Source organism: Symphalangus syndactylus, chromosome 12, assembly GCF_028878055.3.
Source record: "Symphalangus syndactylus isolate Jambi chromosome 12, NHGRI_mSymSyn1-v2.1_pri, whole genome shotgun sequence".
Taxonomy (NCBI): Eukaryota; Metazoa; Chordata; class Mammalia; order Primates; family Hylobatidae; genus Symphalangus; species Symphalangus syndactylus.
Window position 1 is genome coordinate 43,047,106 of NC_072441.2, and position 25,200 is coordinate 43,072,305.

General features: G+C 40.4%; 1 protein-coding gene across 8 annotated transcripts; it reads left to right on the top strand.

Moving 5' to 3' along the window:
- The first annotated feature begins 660 nt into the window (after positions 1–660).
- GBP6 (guanylate binding protein family member 6) lies at positions 661–24,061 on the top strand. 8 transcript variants are annotated; one of them, XM_063625349.1, is made up of 13 exons: positions 661–726; positions 967–1,067; positions 1,276–1,365; positions 5,998–6,210; positions 7,016–7,143; positions 15,083–15,192; positions 15,397–15,593; positions 17,669–17,914; positions 18,962–19,242; positions 19,959–20,171; positions 20,951–21,053; positions 21,393–21,586; positions 22,534–24,061. In XM_063625349.1, the coding sequence occupies exons 4-13, from the start codon at positions 6,021–6,023 to the stop codon at positions 22,771–22,773; spliced, it is 1,902 nt and encodes a 633-aa protein (XP_063481419.1). In that variant the 5' UTR covers positions 661–726; positions 967–1,067; positions 1,276–1,365; positions 5,998–6,020; the 3' UTR covers positions 22,774–24,061. The 8 variants fall into 8 exon arrangements, 5 of the variants coding, with proteins under 5 accessions (XP_063481419.1, XP_063481415.1, XP_063481418.1 ...); XM_063625345.1 differs by having other exon boundaries at positions 668–747; positions 967–1,065; XR_010117465.1 differs by lacking the exons at positions 661–726; positions 967–1,067 and adding an exon at positions 1,108–1,154 and having other exon boundaries at positions 22,534–22,878; positions 23,676–24,061.
- The last annotated feature ends 1,139 nt before the right edge of the window (positions 24,062–25,200 follow it).

Genomic DNA, 25,200 nt, shown 5'->3' on the forward strand with positions numbered 1-25,200 from the left:
GTCTTGATCTCCTGACCTCATGATCAGCCCGCCTCGGCCTCCCAAAGTGCTGGGATTACAGGCATGAGCCACCGCACCCGGCCCAGAATTTTACATTTTTAACACAAATCTTTGTCTGAATAGAGTATTCAGATTAGTCTACCACACTCCCCAAATCCTCAGCCTAAGTTATTGCCAAAACTCATGTCTGCTCATTGTGCCACTTGCTTCTGTTCTCAAATCCATTTAGCAGTGCAGCCATGGCAGACAGTCCCAGTATGCTGCTATGTCCTCTGTGGAGAGTCTTTCTCCTTTTCTCACTCAGATGTTTCTCCAAGCCGTGAAAGGTGTCTATTTTGCCCAAGGGCAGCTTGTGAATTCAAAATAGTTAAAGTCCCCAGGGACAAGTCTCAACCAATGGAAACTATGGGTTGTTCGATAAATAGTCCACATCAAGGGTCCCAAACCCCCAGAGCATGGTCTATTGGAAACTGGGCCACACAGGAGGTGAGCAGGGAGAGAGCACTAAGGCCTGAGCCCTGCCTCCTGTCAGATCAGCAGCAGCATTAGATTCTCATAGGAGCTTGTACACTGTTATGCACTGCACATTCCACCTTCTATGTCCATGTATGCAGATTATGTAGCTTCCACTTATGAGTAAGAATGTGGTATTTGACTTTCGGTTTCTGAGTTGTTTCACCTAAGATAATGACCTCCAGTTCCATCCATGTTGCTGTAAAAGACATGGTTCATTCTTTTTTTAAACCAGTAATATCTTTAGATCTCTCACTTTCTCTCTTTCTCCTCTGTGTGTGTGTGTGTGCGCGCGCATGTGTGAACACATTTAAAATATCAAAAGTTCTTCACTAACTAAAGACCCCAGAACTCAAGAATTCCCACTAAGAGAAAAATGCTTAAAATATTCTTGGTTTCTAAAGCTTTGCTTATGTGACTACTGTAGATTTCCTGTTTTTCTTGTATGCCTAGGAAACTAAAGCCACCTGGGAACAGTATCAAGAAGAAAGCCTGTGAAGCCTTCTAAGATGGGAAAGATAAAAGAAAGCTGACAGGACTGTGCTTGCTAAGGTGTGACTGTGCAGTATCTGTGGCTTTTTCTGACCTCCTCTCACCCCTGCACCCAACACCCATCCTCAAACTCACATCAGATGATTCAGGCATGGCTCTGCTAACACTTTGTTAATAGCATGGATTAATTTTACTTCCAAGTTTATTTTTACTGCCCCATCCCATTTTGGAAACAACTAGCTTACTCAGCTTTTTTTTCCTTTTATAAAGGAAAGAACAGAAAAGTAAAAGGAGGAAAGAAAACAAGAGGTGAGTGAGGCAACTGAAAACTGTTCTTGGACCTGCAGTGCTGTAGAGCAGGTATGTACACTTTCTTTTAAATGCAACTTAGTTCCTAACTCAAGACTTGGTTTCTGATTCAGAGTGGCAACTGAGAAATGGGCAGGAAGTGCAGGGTGCCTGCTGCCTGGCCTGCAGGAGCCTGTGTCTGGCTTTAGTTCTGGGGAAGATCAGCTTCTCCACCTGAACCAATGACAGCCAGGCACGCTGTGTCCCCCTGGATGTGCTGTTCCCTGATCATCAACTCAGGACAGCAGCGAGTGGCATGGAATGAGCCCTGGTGGGCGCCTGCCTGGCTATCTCTCTCAGGTCCTGCGGCAGGCCCCAGAATGCAGAGAACAAGGAGCTTCCACGCAATTATACTGGAAGGGAGAGTTTCTTGTCTATCTTTCTAGTGGTCACACTTAGGAAAGCTTCAGAATAAGAGCTCTATAGATCTCTACATAGAAATAAACTTAGGCCCCACATCGCTGGTCTTTATTACTTAAAAATAATTATATAGTCCAAACTCTGTGTGTGTGTGGGGCGGGGGTAGGGGTGTTAGTTTCCCATAGGAACATCAGAGTCACTTGCAGCTCTTGCTAAACAGATAGATACTTAGGCCTGGGAATCTGGGTTTGAACAATCCTCTCAGGTGATTCTTTTAAAAAAAAAAAAAAAGATGAAGAATAGAAACTATGTTTAAAATCAAAAAGATTTTTTTTAAAACCACCATGTCTTATGGTGGTTTGCTGCACCTATCAATCCGTCATTTAGGTTTTAAGCCCCGCATGCATTAGGTATTTGTCCTAATGCTGTCCCTCCCCTTGCCCTCCACCCACCAACAGGCCCCAGTGTGTGAGTTTCCCACCCCCCCCCCACCCCACCCCGTGTCCATGTGTTCTCATTGTTCAACTCCCACTTACCAGTTAGAACACGCAGTTTTTGGTTTTCTGTTCCTGTGTTAGTTTGCTGAGAATGGGATCTAATTAAACTAAAGAGCTTCTGCACAGCAAAAGAAACTATCATCAGAGTGATCAAGTGATTCTTATGTACATCAGAGTGTGAAAACCAGTCCTGAATGGGATTGAACAGCTGTATTTCATTTAGTAGAAGTTAAAAGGTCTGTGGTTCCCACACAGCTAAGAAACCAGAGGCCTGGTTTACATAAAGTTGTTTGCAGGAGCAGCCACATCTTCCTAGAGCTGCCTTTATTGTTCACTTTAAAGAAGGGACCGTACAGTTGCAGTCACTATAATGTGATGAACACGTTACCCATCACATTACAATGCATTTCACTGTGGAAATCAGGACCTCGTGTTTGATCTCCATTTTCCTTACTCCCCTCAGTGAAGAATCAGACAAGAGCAGGTTGTACAGCAACAGCGTGCTTGAACTTTACAGTTTTGCTCCCGTGAAATATTTATTTGCAGCTTTTATTTCTTAGTAACTTATAGTTTGTATATTTTGTTGAAATATATAATCTAATGGACCAATTGTTATTGTAATTATTGTAGTAACCTCCATTTAATTCAACATTTACTGAAATCCTATTTTGTGGTGCATGCTATGCAAAGATATAAACTTATAATGTCTCATTTTATTATCAAAACACCCTCCAGGTTGGATGTATGATTTAACTCACAGGCCCCTATAATTAACAGGCTCAGCTAGATGAAGCTCCTTGGTCAAGGTCACATAAGTAGTGAATGATAGAGCTGGTATTTTTGGTGGCATTAGATGCATCTTGAATGTTTGACATATCAATTCAAAACTGAGTACTTGAGACATTTGAAGACAATATCATGTTTACATTTTTCTAATTATAAGGAAATACAGGTATCATAGAAAACCATTTTAATATAATGGCAATAAAAATGTGCCAGGAGATCTACAGAATAATTGTACTTTCAATGCTAAATTTATGGAATTAAACTTCACCTCTAAAAATATTACAATTAAATCCCATATGCCTTTCATCTCGATTCACCCAAAAGTGACATTGACTTTATCTCTCAAAAAGAAATCTAACTTATCTATTAATATATATGTACGTAATTTATCTCTCTAGATATCTATAATTTATCTCTCTATATAATATGTAATATTATATGTATTGTTATTCTTATTCTTATCTGTGGGAGTAAATTGCAGAGATCCTGACCCTTCTAGGCTAAGTATTTCAGCCTCTACTTGAATTCTTTTTTTTTTTTTTTTGAGACGGACTCTCGCTCTGTCGCCCAGGCTGGAGTGCAGTGGCGCAATCTCAGCTCACTGCAAGCTCCGCCTCCCGGGTTCACGCCATTCTCCTGCCTCAGCCTCTCCGAGTAGCTGGGACTACAGGCGCCCGCCACCACGCCTGGCTAGTTTTTTTTGTATTTTTAGTAGAGACGTGGTTTCACCGTGATCTCGATTTCCTCACCTCGTGATCCGCCCGCCTCGGCCTCCCAAAGTGCTGGGATTACAAGCGTGAGCCACCGCGCCCGGCTGTACTTGAATTCTTTAGATTCTGGACATTCTCCTGCTTCTCTTTTGGAAAGACAGCCGGTATTCTCTAGAGTTTCCTCATCCTATAGTGGATCCTTTCCCTTCTCCCTTCTATTCTCATCACTCTTCCAAACCTGTAGATAAAAGACAAACATATAAGGTCACAGTGATGCATTAGAGAACAAGTTTCAGTATATGATGATGATTAAAAAGTTACTGCAGGTTGTTGATCAAAAACCTTATAGCATAACCACTGTCTTTGAGGTAGATTATTCTCACAGATAAGTGATTGCAGTAGCATAACACAGAGTAATAGGTTGCCTGATTATCCAGGCTTTTGTCTTTTACTCTCTTTTTTGTTGGTAAAATATACTTAATAAAATTATTATTTTACTAATTAAGAATATACTTTGGTGACATTAGTTGTGCAGCCATCTCCAGAACTTCATCATTGTAAACTGAGTCTCTCTACATTTAAACAATGATTCTACATTCCCTCCTCCCCCAGCCCATGGTAGCTACACTTCTACTTTCTGTCTCAATGTATTTGATTATTCTAGTACCTCATACAATATTTCTTCTTTTGTGTCTGGCATATTTCACTTGGAATAATGTCTTCAAGGTGATCCATGTTGTAGCGTGTGTCATAATTTCCTACATTTTTATGGCTGAATAATAGCTGATTGTAGGTATATACAACATTTTGTTTATTCATCTGTTTATAGTCATTTGAGCTGTTTTCATCTTTTGGCTATTGTGCATAATGCTGCCATAAACACTGATATACAAATACCTGTGTGAGTCCCTGCCTTTAATTTTTTGGAGTGTATATGTAGAAGTAGAATTGCTTGATCAAATGTTAATTCTATGTTTGGTTTTCCAAAGAACCATCATACTGTTTTCATAATGACAGTACCAGTTTGCATTCCATAAACAGTGCACACAGGTTCCAAATCCTCAACATCCTAGCTAACACCTGTTTTCTGTTTTGAGGTTTTGGGCTTTTTAAAAAAAATAATAGTCCTAATGGGTGGGTCTAACATGTTACCTCATTGTAGTTTTGATTTTCATTTGCCTAGTGATTAATGATGTTGAGCATGTTTTCATGTGCTTATTGGCCATTTCTTCTTTGGAGAAACATCTAGTCTATCCATTTTTGAATTTTTATTTTTGGCTATTGTTGCTATTGAGTTTTAGGAGTTCTTTATGTGTTCTATCAGAAACATGATTTGCAAATATTTTCTCCCTTTCCATAGGTTGCCTTTTTACTCTGTTGATAGTGTTCTTTGATGCACAAAAGTTTTTAATTATGATGAAGTGTGGTGTGTCTAATTTGTTTCACTTGTTTCCAGTGGTTTTGGTATCATACACAAGAAATCATTGTGTATGACATACCAGAAATCCAAGGTAGGCAGAACAGAAACCAGAAGAGGTAGCTCCCAGTCAGGTTAGTGTGTTGCAAATAAGGTCTTCTTTGCTCCCTCCACTTCAAGGGAGAGAACTGGGATGTGAAAAACCACCTCTTCCAAACTAAGACCATGTCACTGAGTGGAGTGGGCAGAACTGGCAATCAAAATGCCATGAAATCGCCTACCATTTTGAATGTGCCTTTTAAAAATATTGGACATTTGCCTGATTGCTATAGACTTATGCCTGTTTTCCAGAGCTCCTAGAAGATCATTTTAGCCATTTTTTTAAAGTTGTTTTGTGATGTCTCCAAGGAGAGAAAGACTTAGAACTTCCTAGCCTGCTATTTTACTCAATTGTCCAGGTTTGTAAGCCGGGTTCTATGATTTCTGCATTCATCCTTTGTAAGACTCATGATATCATTTGTGTATTTGTGGCTATAATAATCTCTAACTTGCAGATTTTTGTGTCAGTGGGGTCGGATACTTAAGGCATGCATCACAGGACTTGGAGTATTGGTGGGCCCCCTATTATGGTAACAATTACTTGGATTTTAATAGTACTACTGAAGTAAAACTTTAAAGAAGATAATGTTCCATGTTTCATCACTAAACGTCATTACAGATTTGGGAGAGTGATAAAAGAAGCCTTCTGCAGTCAGCTAATGCTAGATTACATGTTGTCCAGTAGAAACATAGAAGTCTCATTAGTCCTGTGTTGATGGGTGCTTGGGAAACACTGAGACAGAGAATGACAATGTAATGTTATTTCTACTGGGAGGCTCTTCTAGGTTGGTAGTTGCCATGGAATCTGGACCCAAAATGTTGGCCCCCATTTGCCTGGTGGAAAACAACCATGAGAAGCTGTTGGTGAACCAGCAAGCTATACAGATTCTTGAAAAGATTTCTCAGCCAGTGGTGGTGGTGGCCATTGTAGGACTCTACCGTACAGGGAAATCCTACTTGATGAACCATCTGGCAGGACAGAATCATGGTAAGTGGTATCCTGGGACACAGGCCAGTTGCTTGATTCCAGCTATATCTCAGCTTCTTGATTCTCTACCCCAGAGCACATGAAGGTAGACTCCAATTCCTTTCAATAAACCAAGCTTCTCATTCCAATTCTTACCACCAAACCACTACCTTACAATAATCCATTCTCATATTTTTTCCCTCATTCCCATTAAGGAAACTGTACATTACTAGTGCCCAGAATCCTACCTTCCCTTGTGTATTCAAGTCCTGGGCTCCTGTAATTGTGTCTCCTTTGTCTTACAACATATTTTGCTTTCCTCATGTAATATTCCCATCAACATACAAAGATGTTTTAATCTATATAATCTTGAAAACCCTTCCTGAGTTCCACATCCCATGTGGCCACCAACTTCTGTTTTGTTTTTGTGTTTGTTTTAGTTTTTAATCACTTTTCCATGCAAAAAAAGATCTCAATTTCCCTTTTTGAGTTTTTTCCTTCTCGTGTCTTTCTTCAACCCACTCTTCTCTGACTTTGAACCCCACCACTTTTTAAGATGTTCCTGTTATCAGTGACCTCCTTTTTGTCTGATTCATAGATTTCTCTTTGTCTCCATTTTGAGCCGTTACTTGGCATCGTTCTCACATTTAATGTCCCTTACTTTTTTTATATAGATTATTCACAAAGTAAGCCATTCTTGAGGAAACAGAGAAAGCACCATCATGTATGTTGGGGTAGTTACAATCCAACCAGTCTGATGTCGTGGCCCAAGGGCGGCTTGGCTCCTCTGCTGTCCCTGTGCTTAGCTTCCTCCTCTTCCCTGCAGGCTTCCCTCTGGGCTCCACGGTGCAGTCTGAAACCAAGGGCATCTGGATGTGGTGCGTGCCCCACCCCTCCAAGCCAAACCACACCCTGGTCCTTCTGGACACCGAAGGTCTGGGCGATGTGGAAAAGGTAAGACAGAGAGTTATAGACAGGTTCCTTTTATTCCAGACATGATCCTTGTAACTGAACTGTTGTGATCTATTTGTGCAAACTAGAAATCCAACTATAGCGAATAAGGCAAACTTTGACCTGTTTGAATCACACTTCTAGACAAGGTTAGATATCATGGTATATTAGGTAAAACATTCTTTTATTTCTTCGCACAGTGGTGAATGATTTGATTCAATGTGATAAAAGGTTGTTAAGCAGTTGAGTTCCAGGCCTTTGGGCTGAGTAGCATAGACATTGGTGAACAAAGTAAAGTTCCTCCCCACAAAGAGCCTTCAGGATATAGTGTGACTGGGAAAGGAGCAGGTTGCTGAGAGGGAGGAGATTGGAATGCAATGCAATCCCTGCCCTCTGTCAATTCCACAGGGAGCTCTGTGGCTGGAATGGCCCTTTTGAGTTATCATGTTTTGGGACAAGGGTGCTAGGCCTTCATCCCTGGTGCTGGTCAATCACTGGAAGTCTGCCCTGGAAAACTTTCTCATTAGAAGACATTTATGCAGCCAAAAAACACATGAAGAAATGCTCATCATCACTGGCCATCAGAGAAATGCAAATCAAAACCACAGTGAGATACCATCTCACACCAGTTAGAATGGCCATCATTAAAAAATCAGGAAACAACAGGTGCTGGAGAGGATGTGGAGAAATAGGAACACTTTTACACTGTTGGTGGGACTGTAAACTAGTTCAACCATTGTGGAAGTCAGTGTGGCGATTCCTCAGGGATCTAGAACTAGAAATACCATTTGACCCAGCCATCCCATTACTGGGTATATACCCAAAGGACTATAAATCATGCTGCTATAAAGACACATGCACACGTATGTTTATTGCAGCACTATTCACAATAGCAAAGAGTTGGAACCAACCCAAATGTCCAACAACGATAGACTGGATTAAGAAAATGTGGCACATATACACCATGGAATACTATGCAGCCATAAAAAATGATGAGTTCGTGTCCTTTGTAGGGACATGGATGAAACTGGAAAACATCATTCTCAGTAAACTATCGCAAGGACAAAAAACCAAACACCGCATGTTCTCACTCATAGGTGGGAATTGAACAATGAGAACTCATGGACACAGGAAGGGGAACATCACACTCCGGGGACTGTTGTGGGGTGGGGGGAGGGGGGAGGGACAGCATTAGGAGATATACCTAATGCTAAATGACAAGTTAATGGGTACAGGAAATCAACATGGCACATGGATACATATGTAACAAACCTGCACATTGTGCACATGTACCCTAAAACCTAAATTATAATAAAAAAAAAAAGAGAGCTGACACCTGTGATACAGGCAGCACCTCACAGGTTTCACCACATACACTTGTGTATAACAGTGCCTTGATAAGAAAGAGAAGAGGTATTGACTCCAATCTCAGGAGATGAGGAGAGCCCTCTCACCCACCTTCTAAGCTACCATGTGAAGAGTACAGTTGAGGGTTGGAATTAAGAGAGTTCAGTTTATATTTCTCATGGTGAAGCTCATCAACTACCCACAGAGCATTCTGGAAGGCTTTGAGACATTTCTGATTGTGCTCGTCATATAAAAGTATTTGTTCTCCCTACAATAAACATTATAAGATGAATTTTTGGTATTTAGCTTCTTATGAATGGGTGAAATAAATAATTTCTCTCTCTTATTGTCTTAGTTTGAGACTTATTTGGGAATAGTTTCTAAATTTCTATACACTTTATTTTTGCCCAAACAGGCGTTAGAAATTCTGTTTATTTTTCTGCTTTAGTGTTGTATAATTGACAAATAAACATTGTATATAATTAAGCTGTACAACTTAATGTTTTGATATGTGTATACACTGTGAAATGATCACCACAATCCAGCCAATAATATAGCTGTTACCTCACATAGTTACCATTTCTTTTTTCTATGCTCTCTTTTTATTTTTTGGTGTGGTAAGAAAAATTAAGATCTGTCCACTTCGGAGCTTGCAGTGAGCCGAGATCGCGCCACTGCACTCCAGCCTGGGCGACAGAGCGAGCCTCCGTCCCCAGAAAAAAAAAAAAAAAAAAGATCTGTCCTCTCAGCAGAAATGAAGGTCACAATCAATATACTATTGTTACTTATAGTCACACTGCTGTACAGTAGATCTCCAGAGTTTATTTATCTTTCATAACTGAAATTTTGTACTCTTTGACCAACATTTCTTCATTTCTTGCATCCCCAGCCCCTGGCAACCACTATTCTACTCTGCTGCTATGAGTTTAACTATTTGACTATTTTAGATTCCACAAATAAGTGAGATCATGCAGTATTTGTCTTTCTATGTCTGACTTATTTCACTTAGCATAATGACTTCAGTGTTCATCTATGTTGTTGCAAATGACAAAATTCCCTTTTTTGAGATTGAATATATATAGACGGATTCACAGCTGAATTCTACCAGAGGTACAAGGAGGAGCTGGTACCATTCCTTCTGAAACTATTCCAATCAATAGAAAAAGATGGAATCCTCCCTAACTCATTTTATGAGGCCAGCATCATCCTGATACCAAAGCCTGGCAGAGACACAACAACAAAAAAAGAGAATTTTAGACCAATATCCCTGATGAACATCGATGCAAAAATCCTCAATAAAATACTGGCAAACCGAATCCAGCAGCACATCAAAAGCTTATCCACCATGATCAAGTGGGCTTCATCCCTGAGATGCAAGGCTGGTTCAACATATGCAAATCAATAAACATAATCCAGCATATAAACAGAACCAAACAGAAAAACCACATGGTTATCTCAATAGATGCAGAAAAGGCCTTTGACAAAATTCAACAGCTCTTCATGCTAAAAACTCTCAATAAATTAGGCATTGATGGGACGTATCTCAAAATAATAAGAGCTATTTATGTCAAACCCACAGCCAATATCATACTGAATGGGCAAAAACTTAAAGCATTCCCTTTGAAAACTGGCACAAGACAGGGATGCCCTCTCTCACCACTCCTATTCAACATAGTGTTGGAAGTTCTGGCCAGGGCAATGAGGCAGGAGAAAGAAATAAAGGGTATTCAATTAGGAAAAGAGGAAGTCAAATTGTCCCTGTTTGCAGATGACATGATTGTATATCTAGAAAACCCCATCATCTCAGCCCAACATCTCCTTAAGCTGATAAGCAACTTCAGCAAGTCTCAGGATACAAAATCAATGTGCAAAAATCACAAGCATTCTTATACACCAATAACAGACAAACAGAGAGCCAAATCATGAATGAACTCCCATTCACAATTGCTTCAAAGAGAATAAAATACCTAGGAATCCAACTTACAAGGGATGTGAAGGACCTCTTCAAGGAGAACAAGAAACCACTGCTCAATGAAATAAAAGAGGACACAAACAAATGGAAGAGCATTCCATGCTCATGGATAGGAAGAATCAATATCGTGAACATGGCCCTACTATCCAAGGTAATTTATAGATTCAATGCCATCCCCATCAAGCTACCAATGACTTTCTTCACAGAATTGGAAAAACTACTTTAGAGTTCATATGGAACCAAAAAAGAGCCCGCATTGCCAAGACAGTCCTAAGCCAAAAGAACAAAGTTGGAGGCATCATGCTACCTGACTTCAAACTATACTACAAGGTTACAGTAACCAAAATAGCATGGTACTGGTACCAAAACAGAGATATAGACTAATGGAACAGGATAGAGCCCTCAGAAATAATACCACACATCTACAACCGTCTGATCTTTGACAAACCTAACAAAAACAAAAAATAGGGAAAGGATTCCCTATTTAATAAATGGTGCTGGCAAAACTGGCTAGCCAGTTCCTCCTTGTGCCTCTGGTAGAATTCAGCTGTGAATCCATCAGGTCCTGGACTCTTTTTGGTTGGTAAGCTATTGATTATTGCCACAATTTCAGAACCTGTCATTGGTCTATTCAGAGATTCAACTTCTTCCTGGTTTAGTCTTGGGAGGGTGTATTTGTTGAGGAATTTATCCATTTCTTCTAGATTTTCTAGTTTATTTGCATAGAGGTGTTCGTAGTATTCTCTGATGGTAGATTGTATTTCTGTGGGATCGGTGGTGATATCCCCCTTTTCATTTTTTATTGCATCTATTTGATTCTTCTCTCTTTTCTTCTTTATTAGTCTTCCTAGTGGTCTATCAATTTTGTTGATCGTTTCAAAAAATCAGCTCCTGGATTCATTAATTTTTTGAAGGGTTTTTTGTGTCTCTATTTCCTTCAGTTCTGCTCTGATTTTAGTTATTTCTAGCCTTCTGCTAGCTTTTGAATGGGTTTGCTCTTGCTTTTCTAGTTCTTTTAATTGTGATGTTAGGGTGTCAATTTTGGATCTTTCCTGCTTTCTCTTGTGGGCATTTAGTGCTATAAATTTCCCTCTACACACTGCTTTGAATGTGTCCCAGAGATTCTGGTATGTTGTGTCTTTGTTCTCGTTGGTTTCAAAGAACATCTTTATTTCTGCCTTCATTTCATTATGTACCCAATAGTCATTCAGGAGCAGGTTGTTCAGTTTCCATGTAGTTGAGCGGTTTTGAGTGAGTTTCTTAATCCTGAGTTCTAGTTTGATTGCACTGTGGTCTGAGAGACAGTTTGTTATAATTTCTGTTCTTTTACATTTGCTGAGGAGAGCTTTACTTCCAACTATGTGGTCAATTTTGGAATAGGTGTGGTGTGGTGCTGAAAAAAATGTATATTCTGTTGATTTGAGGTGGAGAGTTCTGTAGATGTCTATTAGGTCCACTTTGCAGAGCTGAGTTCAATTCCTGGATATCCTTGTTAACTTTCTGTCTCGTTGATCTGTCTAATGTTGACAGTGGGGTGTTAAAATCTCCCATTATTATTGTGTGGGAGTTTAAGTCCCTTTGTAGGTCACTCAGGACTTGCTTTATGAATCTGGGTGCTCCTGTGTTGGGTGCATATATATTTAGGATAGTTAGCTCTTCTTGTTGAATTGATCCCTTTACCATTATGTAATGGCCTTCTTTGTCTCTTTTGATCTTTGTTAGTTTAAAGTCTATTTTATCAGAGACTAGGATTGCAACCCCTGCCTTTTTTTGTTTTCCATTTGCTTGATAGATCTTCCTCCATCCCTTTATTTTGAGTCTATGTGTGTCTCTGCACATGAGATGGGTTTCCTGAATACAAAACACTGATGGGTCTTGACTCCTTATCCAGTTTGCCAGTCTGTGTCTTTTAATTGGAGCATTTAGCCCATTTACATTTAAAGTTAATATTGTTATGTGTGAATCTGATCCTGTCATTATGATGTTAGTTGGTTATTTTGCTCATTAGTTGATGCAGTTTCTTCCTAGCTTCGATGGTCTTTACAATTTGGCATGTTTTTGCAGGGGCTGGTACCGGTTGTTCCTTTCCATGTTTAGTGCTTCCTTCAGGAGCTCTTTTAGGGCAGGCCTGGTGGTGACAAAATCACTCAGCATTTGCTTGTCTGTATTTTATTTCTCCTTCACTTATGAAGCTTAGTTTGGCTGGATATGAAATTCTGGGTTGAAAATTCTTTTCTTTAAGAATGTTGAATATCGGCCCCCACTCTCTTCTGGCTTGCAGAGTTTCTGCCGAGAGATCAGCTGTTAGTCTGATGGGCTTCCCTTTGTGGGTAACCCGACCTTTCTCTCTGGCTGCCCTTAACATTTTTTCCTTCATTTCAACTTTGGTGAATCTGACAATTATGTGTCTTGGAGTTGCTCTTCTCAAGGAGTATCTTTGTGGCATTCTCTGTATTTCCTGAATCTGAATGTTGGCCTGTCTTGCTAGATTGGGGAAGTTCTCCTGGATAATATCTTGCAGAGTGTTTTCCAACTTGGTTCCATTCTCCCCGTCATTTTCAGGTACACCAATCAGACGTAGGTTTGGTCTTTTCACATAGTACCAAATTTCTTGGAGGCTTTGTTCATTTCTTTTTATTCTTTTTTCTCTAAACTTCCCTTCTCGCTTCATTTCATTCATTTCATCTTCCATCAGCGATACCCTTTCTTCCAGTTGATCGCATCTGCTTTTAAGAGTTTCCAGTTTTTCTGCTCTGTTTTTTCCCCATCTTTGTGGTTTTATCTACTTTTGGTCTTTGATGATGGTGAGATATACAAATGGGTTTTTGGTGTGGATGTCCTTTCTGTTTGTTAGTTTTCCTTCTACCAGACAGGACCCTCAGCTGCAGGTCTGTTGGAGTTTACTAGAGGTCCACTCCAGACCCTGTTTGGCTGGGTGTCAGCAGCGGTGGCTGCAGAACAGCGGATTTTCGTGAGACCACAAATTCAGCTGTCTGATAGTTCCTCTGAAAGTTTTGTCTCAGAGGAGTACCCAGCCAAGTGAGGTGTCAGTCTGTCCCTACTGGGGGGTGCCTCCCAGTTAGGCTGCTCAGGGGTGAGGGACCCACTTTAGGAGACAGTCTATCTGTTCTCAGATCTCCAGCTGCGTGCTGGGACAACCACTACTCTCTTCAAAGCTGTCAGTCAGACAGGGACATTTAAGTCTGCAAAGGTTCCTGCTGAATTTTTGTTTGTCTGTGCCCTGCCCCCAGAGGTGGAGCCTACAGAGGCAGGCAGGCCTCCTTGAGCTGTGGTGGGCTCCACCCAGTTCGAGCTTCCTGGCTGCTTTGTTTACCTAAGCAAGCCTGGGCAATGGCGGGCGCCCCTCCCCCAGCCTCGCTGCTGCCTTGCAGTTTGATCTCAGACTGCTGTGCTAGCAATCAGCGAGACTCCGTGGGCATAGGACCCTCCGAGCCAGGTGCGGGACACAATCTCCTAGTGTGCCGTTTTCCAGGCCCGTTGGAAAAGCGCAGTATTAGCGTGGGAATGACCCGATTTTCCAGGCACCGTCTGTTACCCCTTTCTTTGACTAGGAAAGGGAACTCCCTGACCCCTTGCGCTTCCAGAGTGAGGCAATGCCTTGCCCTGCTTCAGCTCGCGCACAGTGCGCTTCACTGACTGTCCTGCACCAACTGTTTGGCACTCCCTAGTGAGATGAAACCAGTACCTGAAACAGAAATGCAGAAATCACCCGTCTTTTGTGTCGCTCAGGCTGGGAGCTGTAGACCGGAGCTGTTCCTATTGGGGCATCTTGGCTCCACCCACCAATAAACTCTGTTCTTATTGCAAAGACTCCTGAAATCTACAATCTCTAATTTTGTTTCTGTGGGTCTTTCTACTTGCAGAATCACCTTCATTTCTTCAAATCCACATTCTATCAATTTTTTAACATTCAGCTCATGACTTCCAGGAAACCTTCATATCACATACACTCTTCAATTTTCATAGCTCTTATCTTCCTGGATAGACTTGTAATTTTTAATTTAACATTACAGCTATGGGTTCTACTTCTTATGTACATTACTAAGATGTTATCTATAAATATTGTCATTTTTATTGAATTCATCATTATGAATATTTGTCACAGCTTTGAAATAGTCATCTTAAGAGTAAATTTATTAAATTTGCTTTTCTAAACATAAGAACAGTGAGAAACATTCTTCAGTTTCCTATAAGTGTTTGCTGAATTTAATTGAATATAATTACAATCCCCAGTTATGCATACTATGGTATGGTTTTTGTAGGTGATACATGGCCAATAAATATGTGTAGACTAAAGAAGTGTTAGCACTCATCATGAATATCCAACTGAAAACCAGATATTGTACTAGTTTTTCCATATATGCATCTTATTTCATCCAATTGAGGAAAAGAAAAACCCTATGAAGATTAGAATCCTTTTATATGTAAAGAAATTGTGATTAGAAGACATATTGTAACAAACTGTTGTTTACATTCATGTCTATCTTCTTTGTACAGCAAGTACATTAGCTGAAATCATAAATGAAAGACTGACAAAATAAATGTCTCAGTGAATTTCTAAAGACTACACTCCTAAGTCCTTTGCTCTAATGTGCTTTTTAGGGTGACCCTAAGAATGACTCCTGGATCTTTGCCCTGGCTGTGCTCCTGTGCAGCACCTTTATCTACAACAGCATGAGCACCATCAACCACCAGGCCCTGGAGCAGCTGCAGTATCCTTCCAAGAACAGAACAGAACCACCAGGTTTCATTGACTTTATAGGAATGGAGATCAAGTCATTTCCTCCTTTCCTTTAATGTAATTACCTGTGGTGCAGCATAGGGAACCCAAGACAAAAGAGAGTGTTTATAATATTTTTATAAGAGAAATGTGTGAATTGTGGGCAGACAGTTGCTTTTCCTTACCTAAGTCCTAGTTATGTGACGGAGCTCACAGAACTAATTAAGGCAAAGTCCACCCCAAGGCCTGATGGAGTAGAAGATTCCACAGAGTTTGTGAGTTTCTTTCCAGACTTTATTTGGACAGTACGGGATTTCACTCTGGAGCTGAAGTTGAACGGTCACCCTATCACAGAAGATGAATACCTGGAGAATGCCTTGAAGCTGATTCAAGGTATCAGAATGTGGCCTGGGTTGTGGGTGGTCCACTGGGTGTGTGATCTGCTAAACACTGCCCATCATCTCTGGGGTTTCATTTGTATTTGAGACTAGATTGAGGTCTGTAGAAACGGGGTATGTTGAAGAGCTCTAGGAATGGAGCCTAGTTCACTTAAGAAAAGTAGAGTCTAAAGTGCAGATAAATTATTCAAGACAGATTTGTTCTTTGTACAATTAGTACCTTAGCATTCAGATTACAATGGGTGCTAAGACTTTCTAAAAACAAGATGCTTGTGATCTGTGTTTTGCCCTCTGCTTTTCTGTGTTTAGAAAATGATTGACCAGATAATTGTTAGACATGAAATTACAATGAAAAGCCTATCTAATAAAAATATAAATGTGCGTCTTAGTCCATTTTGCATTGCTATAAAGGAATGCCTGAGCCTGGGTAATTTATAAAGAAAAGAAGTTTATTTGGCTCATAGTTCTGCAGGCTGTACAAGCATGGCACCAGCATCTGCTTCTAGTCAGGACCCCAGGAAGCTTTTACTAATGGTGGAAAGTGAAGGGGGCAGCTGGTGTGTCACATGGTGAGAAAGGGAACAACAGGGGGGGTGGTCTCAGATTTTAACAACCAGATCTTGTGTGAACTCATTACCACAAGGATGGTACCAAGGTATTCATGAGAAATCTGCCCCTGTGACCCAAATACCTCCCACTAGGCCCACCTCCAACATTCTGGGGTCACATTTCAACATAAGATTTGGAGGGGACACACATCCAAAATACATCAACATGTTACACAGATATTATTCTTCTCATGGAGGGATATAACTTTTCAATACCCATATAGTTATATCATCTACAAAAATGATTTTGTGTTCTAAAGCAACCTGAAGAAGCACGTCTTTACCACCTGTGCCTTTTCAAAATTTCTGATAATTGTCGGAATATTCATTTTACTTTCTATGTTATGATTTTTCTCTTAAACCCAACATATGTATCCATGCTAGAATTTCATAATAATTGTTTTAATGGGTTACATTTATCTGAGTGTGTATCTGATAAAACCTTATGAGAAATATCAATTCCAGTGAACTCATTGTTGCTTTCATTTTTCTATTTATGCTTTCTTGAAACATTTCTTAAAAATTCATAGGCAGAAGAGCAACACTGTCAAATCGAATACAGTCTTTTACTCTTTAGAGTTTATAAAGAAGTGATGATTATCTTAAAACTACATTCTTGGCTGGGCACGGTGACTCACACCTGTAGTGTCAGCACTTTGGAAGGAAGAGGTGAAAGGATTATTTGAGCTCAGGAGTTTGAGACCAGACTGGGCAATATAGTGAGACCCTGTCTCTATAAAAACTAGAACAAATCAGCTGGTGTCATGGTGCACACCTATAGTCTCAACTACTAACGAGGCTAAGGTGGAAGAATCACTTGAGCCTAGGAAATCAAGGATGCAGTAAGCCGTGATTGTGCCACTGCCCTCTAGCCTGGGCAATAGAGCAAGACCTCGTCTCGAAAAAACAAAACAATAAAAGATTATATTCTTGTTACATTTAGTCTTCAGAGGATTTTACTAAAAAATAGCTAACACTATACAAATTCTTTCAGCATCAATGTGGTTTTCGTAAATAATCATGGTATCTTTTTTACTATTCCAAATGTTGCTACTTATAATATTTATCCTGGATAGTTTATTTCTGGCTCTTCTTTTGGTCCCACAGCTCAGTTTCTACACGGAATGAAGTGGACAAGAATTTACATTTGATATTTCATTAATTCAGACATTCATTTAGTAAACATCTCATAACAATTACTTTATACTCAGCACTATGTTCAGGTCTACAGATACTAGCCATGGGTTTTGTTGGTACTTGGGTAAGATATCTCCCAAAGTTTCCTGCCAGCATTTTATCACTGGTACAAGTTTCATGTGCACAGAAGTATTTAATTTTTATGTTAAAGGAGGTCTGTAAGCGTAGAAGATGGCAAAAAGACAATAAACCCTATCAAAAATACCTTTAGCTCCCTTATAACAAGACTGTTTTCACTATATTCTCTGTTTTTCTTATCCCTCAGGCAAGAATCCCAGAGTTCAAACATCCAATTTGCCAAGGGAGTGCATCAGGCGTTTCTTTCCAAAACGGAAGTGTTTTGTCTTTGACCGGCCAACAAATGACAAAGACCTTCTAGCTAATATTGAGAAGGTGTCAGAAAAGCAACTGGATCCCAAATTCCAGGAACAAACAAATATTTTCTCTTCTTACATCTTGACGCATGCAAGAACCAAGACCCTCAGGGAGGGAATCACAGTCACTGGGAATCGTGAGTCTCCTTTTTACATTTCTGTGGGGCCTCATGTGTGTTGAATATATTGTATAATGGGTTTCTCAGAATTTTTGTTAGATTCCATATAGAAAAACTATGTGTATACAGGTATTCACACTCAGTGAAGAGATGTGTATAATTATCACACTTATTGCAATTTACAAATTCCTCTCCAATATTGCAAACTCTGTCACTGATATCTGTGGCTTCCACATATCTGAAAAAAATCCCCCACTGATAAAATAATTAACTGAATAAAAAACACATATAATATTTTCTTAGGGGAAATATTTTCTAAGTCCTATGTGTTCAGTATTCTTTGCCAAGAGAATAGAAAAGATATGTTCAAGTTTAAAAACCTCTAGAAGGCTGGGGGTGGTGGTTCACATCTGTAATCCCAGTACTTTGGGAGGCAGAGGCACGCAGATCACTTGAGCTCAGGAGTTTGAGACCAGCCTGGACAACATGGTGAAACCCCATCTCTACAAAAAATACAAAAACTAGTTAGGCATGGTGGCACATGCCTGTAGTCCCAGCTACTTAGGAGGCTGAGGCAGGAGAATCGCTTGAGTCTGGGAGGCAGAGGTTGCAGTGAGCCAAGATCACACCACTGCACTCCAGCCTGGGCCTCAAAATAAAAAAAAAAAAGTCTAGAAATAAATATTAGCCCATAATTCCCTGAAAATACATTGGTAGCTTCAGAATTAGGAATAAATGTGATATGATTTACCCTGCCTCATTTTATCTGTGTAAACTACTTGTAATTTTTTAAATGAGAAATTGTACTTCTTGTATACCCTCTAGTATGTTAGATACAAGTAGATATTTAAATTTTTTAGCACTGTGGACTGGAGATCCATAAAATTGAAGAGTCATTATGAAAATAAAAGTGATAATAGCAGAAGGAGGTAGGGATGTGGGTGTATGTGTTTGCATGTGTGCACGTGCGTGTATGTACGTGCATGTGTGTGCTCAGAAATGTAGCCTAGGATCCCATTGAGCTTTAATTTCATATTTAGCCCCCAAATCTCCTGGTTCATTTAGGTCTGGGAACTCTGGCAGTGACTTATGTAGAGGCCATCAACAGTGGAGCAGTGCCTTGTCTGGAGAATGCAGTGATAACTCTGGCCCAGCGTGAGAACACAGCAGCCATGCAGAGGGCAGCTGACTACTACAGCCAGCAGATGGCCCAGCGAGTGAAGCTCCCCACAGACACGCTCCAGGAGCTGCTGGACGTGCATGCGGCCTGTGAGAGGGAAGCCATTGCAATCTTCATGGAGCACTCCTTCAAGGATGAAAATCAGGAATTCCAGAAGAAGCTCATGGTAATTTGCCTTAGTCATTACTGTTCATCATCCTTCCCCTTGAAGAATGAAGCCTATAGTTGCCTTTATTGTCACCAATGCTCATCTGTCACTGAGGAATAACTTATCGTGGAGTCTCATGAGGGATAGAGTTTCAAAAGACTACATATCCCTCTTTTATCTCCCCAAACCTTAAGCACTTAACTAGAAAACATTTTGATAACTGAGGTAAAATCAATACAGATCACTTAAGATCCTCCTTAAGTGAATACTTCTAAGGATTCCAGGACTGCTCTGAACACTCACAAGTCATCCCTGAGCAGTGCACTTTTTCTATGCATAGTCTACCTTTCCCAGGAAACAAAGATTCTCTTACCAGATCTTAATTCCGGGCCATTGTTCAACTTACATTGCTCCTTCTTGTATCCTTGTACCACTGAGGACAGGAACACAGGATGATACCATTGCAACAAACCATACAGATTATGGAATGTAGGCCCATCATGTCACAGATGAGGAACCTGAAGCTCAGGAAGATTAATGAAATTTTCCATAGCCTTGAGGAGAATTTCTAGCATTGTAAATGAATGAAGTTTTGTGTTTCTGATTCCACATCTACTCCACTAGAATGTTTTTCTCATGAGGACCACAGTTAGACTGACTCTTCCACCAGATTCTTTAGAATTTCATCTCCTCCATGTTTCTTCTGGTGACATCTCTCTACATTTCCCTTGCAGGAAACCACAAGGAATAAGAAGGGGGATTTCTTGCTGCAGAATGAAGAGTCATCTGTTCAATACTGCCAGGCTAAACTCAATGAGCTCTCAAAGGGGCTAATGGAAAGTATCTCAGCAGGAAGTTTCTCTGTTCCTGGAGGGCACAAGCTCTACACGGAAACAAAGGAAAGGATTGAACAGGACTATTGGCAAGTGCCCAGGAAAGGAGTAAAGGTGAGGAATAAGGGGAGCATGGGGAAGTTTATAGGATAGAGTGAATAGAGTCTTCAGCACCAGCCGTGGGTAATAAGAGAGCAGAGGGATAGCATAACACCTCAGCTTTCAATGTCCACTACTTAACATTTATTTCTTAGAATAAAAATTTTTATTCCAAAACAAAGGGTATAGTATTCAGAAATCCAGGAGAGACAGAATGAAAATTACCACCTAGGTGGTGGTAATAAACATAATAGTAGTAATAATACAACTAACTCATAACGAGCTGTTATTACCTACAGTATACTGTTAAATTCTTCCCCAGACATTTTAATTTAATCTTCCTAATGACTTTAAGAAGCACCTTTATTTTGGAAATTTTACAGATCTGAACTTAGTACCCAAGGATGATTACATAACTTGCCTAAAGTTCTAGCCAGCAAGTGGCAGGAGAAAGCAACAGCATAGATTAGAGGCAGCATTGCACACTGGAAGACAAACATGTATAAGCATCAGAGATTGGGAGTTTGTACACCTGTGCACATAGTTCTTCCTGGCCGGAACCCAAAACAGGTACAGGGAGATATTATAGCAGTGGGAAAGGCACTGGAGGGAGACAGGAAGCAGGAATTGAGGAGGGGCTCTGGTCACCCTAAAGAGCCCGCACACTTTGTAGGGGGCCACTTTAGAATTTTAGGCATAGAGCAAAAGTTACAAGACCATAATTGTTCTTGCAACACTAATACCCAGAACATAGATTTTCAAAGAAATCTAAGTGCTTTTTCTTGCTTCCATAGGCAAAAGAGGTCTTCCAGAGGTTCCTGGAGTCACAGGTGGTGATAGAGAAATCCATCTTGCAGTCAGATAAAGCCCTCACTGATAGAGAGAAGGCAATGGCAGGTATGGGGCAGGGCTCAGCTTACAGCAGGAGGGGTACGTTTATACAATGCCCTCTAACAGATCTAACAGGAAAACCTTCCCAAAATGAGGAATTTTCTCTTCTGTGGAACACACACTCTGCTAAATCTGAAAATAACAAGGGGAGCTATGATTGTACATCGGCCAGACAGGCAGAGCCTTTCCCATCACATTCTCAAATGCGCTCTTAATGGTGTGGACCTGGGTTAATTCTGCGATTTCTCACCCTGCCTTTCAAATTTGGTTTAGTCTCAGCTCAGAAAAGTGGAGATGAATCTTCACCTATTATTTTCTTCTCTTTCTAATATCTTCATGGAACAGTGGATCGGGCCAAGAAGCAGGCAGCTGAGAAGGAACAGGAACTTTTAAAACAGAAATTACAGGAGCAGCAGCAACAGATGGAGGCTCAAGATAAGAGTCTCAAGGAAAACATAGCCCAATTGAAGGAGAAGCTGCAGATGGAGAGAGAACACCTACTAAGAGAGCAGATTATGATGTTGGAGCACACGCAGAAGGTAAGTCTGCCCTTGGCCTCAGCAGGCCAGACGGTCCTCGCCCAGGTACCTCAGGAAGGGCTGGTGAAGGTTACAGCAACATCATGGAAGGAAGCACATCACCATTTGCTGCTTGGCAGTCACTAAAAGCCCTGAATCCTTTTTTTCTTAATTGTTTCAGTAAGACTTGGAATTCTTCTCTATATTCTCTATACTTAGATTCTGGAGAGGTAAGGTTGACTATGATCCCTACAAGTCCTTGGGGAATATAAATAGGGTTGGAGCTGCTGTTTTGGGAGATTTTAAAAGTAATCTCAAGAGGTTAAACATATATTCCACACAGTGTATTTGATGTGAACAGCAGCTGGTTTCCTTCACCAAGACCACATATTACCAGGAGTTCTACTACCATCCAAACACCCTGAGGTAGATCCATGCTGACATACAACTCTTAGAAATTTCCAGACTTAAAAGGACAGGAAAGGGACAGTTTCTAAACTTGCTGCAGTTGTCACCCTGTGTAGGTAGCCTGCCCAAATTAGCACACAGTGTAGGGAGAATTCTTGCATTGTCCATCTGAAAGTTCTCTCATAAGGGATTTCTACATCAGCTTATAAGTTTCTGTTATTCCTACAATATGGGTGACCATGCTGCCCAATTGGGACTGAGAATTTATGCAATCAGACCAATGGCTACCTCCCAACTGGCATCTTTTGGGCAGGAACATGTAGAATTTGTCCTCATACCTAGGTTAGCACCATAGCAAAACCATAATGGTGGGTGGATATTAGTAAAGTTGTAAACTATGCTTCCTCACAATGTCTAGGTCCGAGTTCTCCTCTAATAATTGAGAAAATGTTTTTAGGAGTAAAATAAAGAAAGTTTCACACAGGTTTTAAATACAAAATATAAGTCTTAAAAGAATATGGATTTTTAAAAATTTACTTTCCTTCCTACATTGTCTTTAGGTCCAAAATGATTGGCTTCATGAAGGATTTAAGAAGAAATCTGAGGAGATGAATGCAGAGATAAGTCACTTTAAACGTATGATTGATACTACAAAAAATGATGATACTCCCTGGATTGCACGAACCTTGGACACACTTGCCGACGAGCTAACTGCAGTATTGTCTGCCCCTGCTAAATTAATTGGTCATGGTGTCAAAGGTGTGAGCTCACTCTTTAAAAAGCATAAGCTCCCCTTTTAAGGATATTATAGATTGTACATATATGCTTTGGACTATTTTTGATCTGTATGTTTTTCATTTTCATTCAGCAAGTTTTTTTTTTTTTTTCAGACAGAGTCTTACTCTGTCGCCTAGGCTAGAGTACAGTGGTGCAATCTCAGCTCACTGCAACCTCTGCCTCCTGGGTTCAAGAGATTCACCTGCCTTAGCCCCCTAGTAGCTGGGATTATAGGTGCACACCACCACACCCAGCTAATTTTTGTATTTTTAGTAGAGACGGGGTTTCATCATGTTGGCCAGGCTGGTCTCGAACTCTTGACCTCAAATGATCCACCCGCCTCAGCCTCCCAAAGTGCTGGGATTACAGGCATAAGCCACCACCCCCAGCCCTCATTTAGCAAAGTTTTAAACATAAAAAGTGCTTATTAGAGGATATCAGTGCCTGGCCCATGTGAGATAGAACAGATCCATACACACTTTGAAAAATCTTGTTCACTTTTAGGAAATAGAATTTTGAAAAATCATTTACATACAAGAGGTCCACTGAGGCATTGCTTTTAATGGCAAAATATTGGAATGTACTTGAATGTCCTTCACATTAGATTGGTAAGATAAATTTTAGTATGTGCGTGTACTGGAATATTATATAGCCAGTAAACAAATTGAAAATGAAGCTCTATTTGTACCAGTAAAGAATGGTCGGCCGGGCGCGGTGGCTCACGCTTGTAATCCCAGCACTTTGGGAGGCCAAGGCGGGCGGATCACGAGGTCAGGAGATCAAGACCACGGTGAGACCCCGTCTCTGCTGAAAATAAAAAAAATTAGCCGGGCGTGGTGGCGGGCGCCTGTAGTCCCAGCTACTCGGAGAGGCTGAGGCAGGAGAATGGCGTGAACCCAGGAGGCGGAGCTTGCAGTGAGCCGAGATCGCGCCACTGCACTCCAGCCTGGGTGACAGAGTGAGACTCCGTCTCAAAAAAAAAAAAAAAAAAAAGAATGGTCTTGAAGAGATATTATAAAATGAAAAAAAGAAAAGTTGTAAAGCATTGTAGATTATCTTATCACCAAGGAAAAAATGCAATTATTATATGCAAGCATGCAAATATATCTCTGGAAAGATTAATCAAAATCTATTATTATTGGCTCCTTCTGGGAAGAACCAGGTGAAAGTAGGGGTTGAAGGAACACATACTCTTCACTGGATACTCTTGAATTTTGTAAAGAAATCTTATTTTACCGATTCAGAAATAAATAAGAAAATGTAAGAGACAATGCTAATAATGATAACAATAAAAAAAATAGTGAAATTGGCTATCAGATGATGAAATTGCTTGTTGCTTCTAGGAATTACATCAGCCAGCCCAATGAGGGGTCTAAGACTAAGATCTGAGTACTAGAATGCAAAAAATTTGCATCCTATTCTTGTTTTCATTTTGGCCTGGTTTTTCGATCCCTTCTATTTGTTTCGAGACTAAGGCATACACTTTTCTGTGGCCTTTGACATCTCAGCTACAGTAGCCTCTACTTCCTTTCTCTGAATTCAAGTTTTAAGGTGTTAGAAGCATAAATTACCAAACATTAAGACTAAGCACTGATAGGAAGGATCCTGCCAACCTTGTCAGTAGTGGTCTTTTTGCGGTAGGCTCAGATAGAAAGGACAATGTGCCTTTCCAGAACTGAACCCCCTGATGGGGGATGATAGACCCAGACACATAGAGGCCTGGTGTTGACCCTTAATTGTTAGAATCTAAGAAGATTCAGTTATAGTAATGAGTGGCAGACTGCTAGGCCTGACGGAGATAATTCTGAAGATAGCCAATACAATGGATCAGCTATAGGGTTAAATGGGATGGGAAGAAAACAATCAAGTGAAATAAATGCTGTCTACCAGGATGTTAAGAAGTAGCCCCGATAAAGTGTCACATCCATAGCCTTGATCTGAGCTAATTTCAGACCCTGAACTCAGCTGGAGTGGAGGGCAGTACCCCAGGAAAATGACACTGCAACTCCAGGACCCAAATAAATGATAATGATTTCCCAAGTTCTCCTTCTAGGAAACCTCTGGAGCCATTTACTAGATACCCCTATACTAGGGAAATACAAACACCCAAATATTTCAAGGACCCTTGGAATCAGGATCCAAGTTGCTCATGGTACCTAGATCATGGAAAGTCATCATAAAATGCCTGTTAAAATGGGGAGCTAGGGCTTCCAGGTTGTAATTATAGTCTTGGCACACATGAACTTCTTGCAATATAGTATTTGTTTGAAATTTAAAGGTAAAGTTTGTTTGAAGACAGATACCTTATTTTTCTGTACATCTCCTTGGGAGTATGTTCAGGCACAGGTTGTGCTAAATAAGCTTCTTTTATAAAAACAATAGGATGATGCATGAGTGATTATTTTCAATTGATAAAATCTCATGAACTTTCCAGAGATCAGTGGTAATAA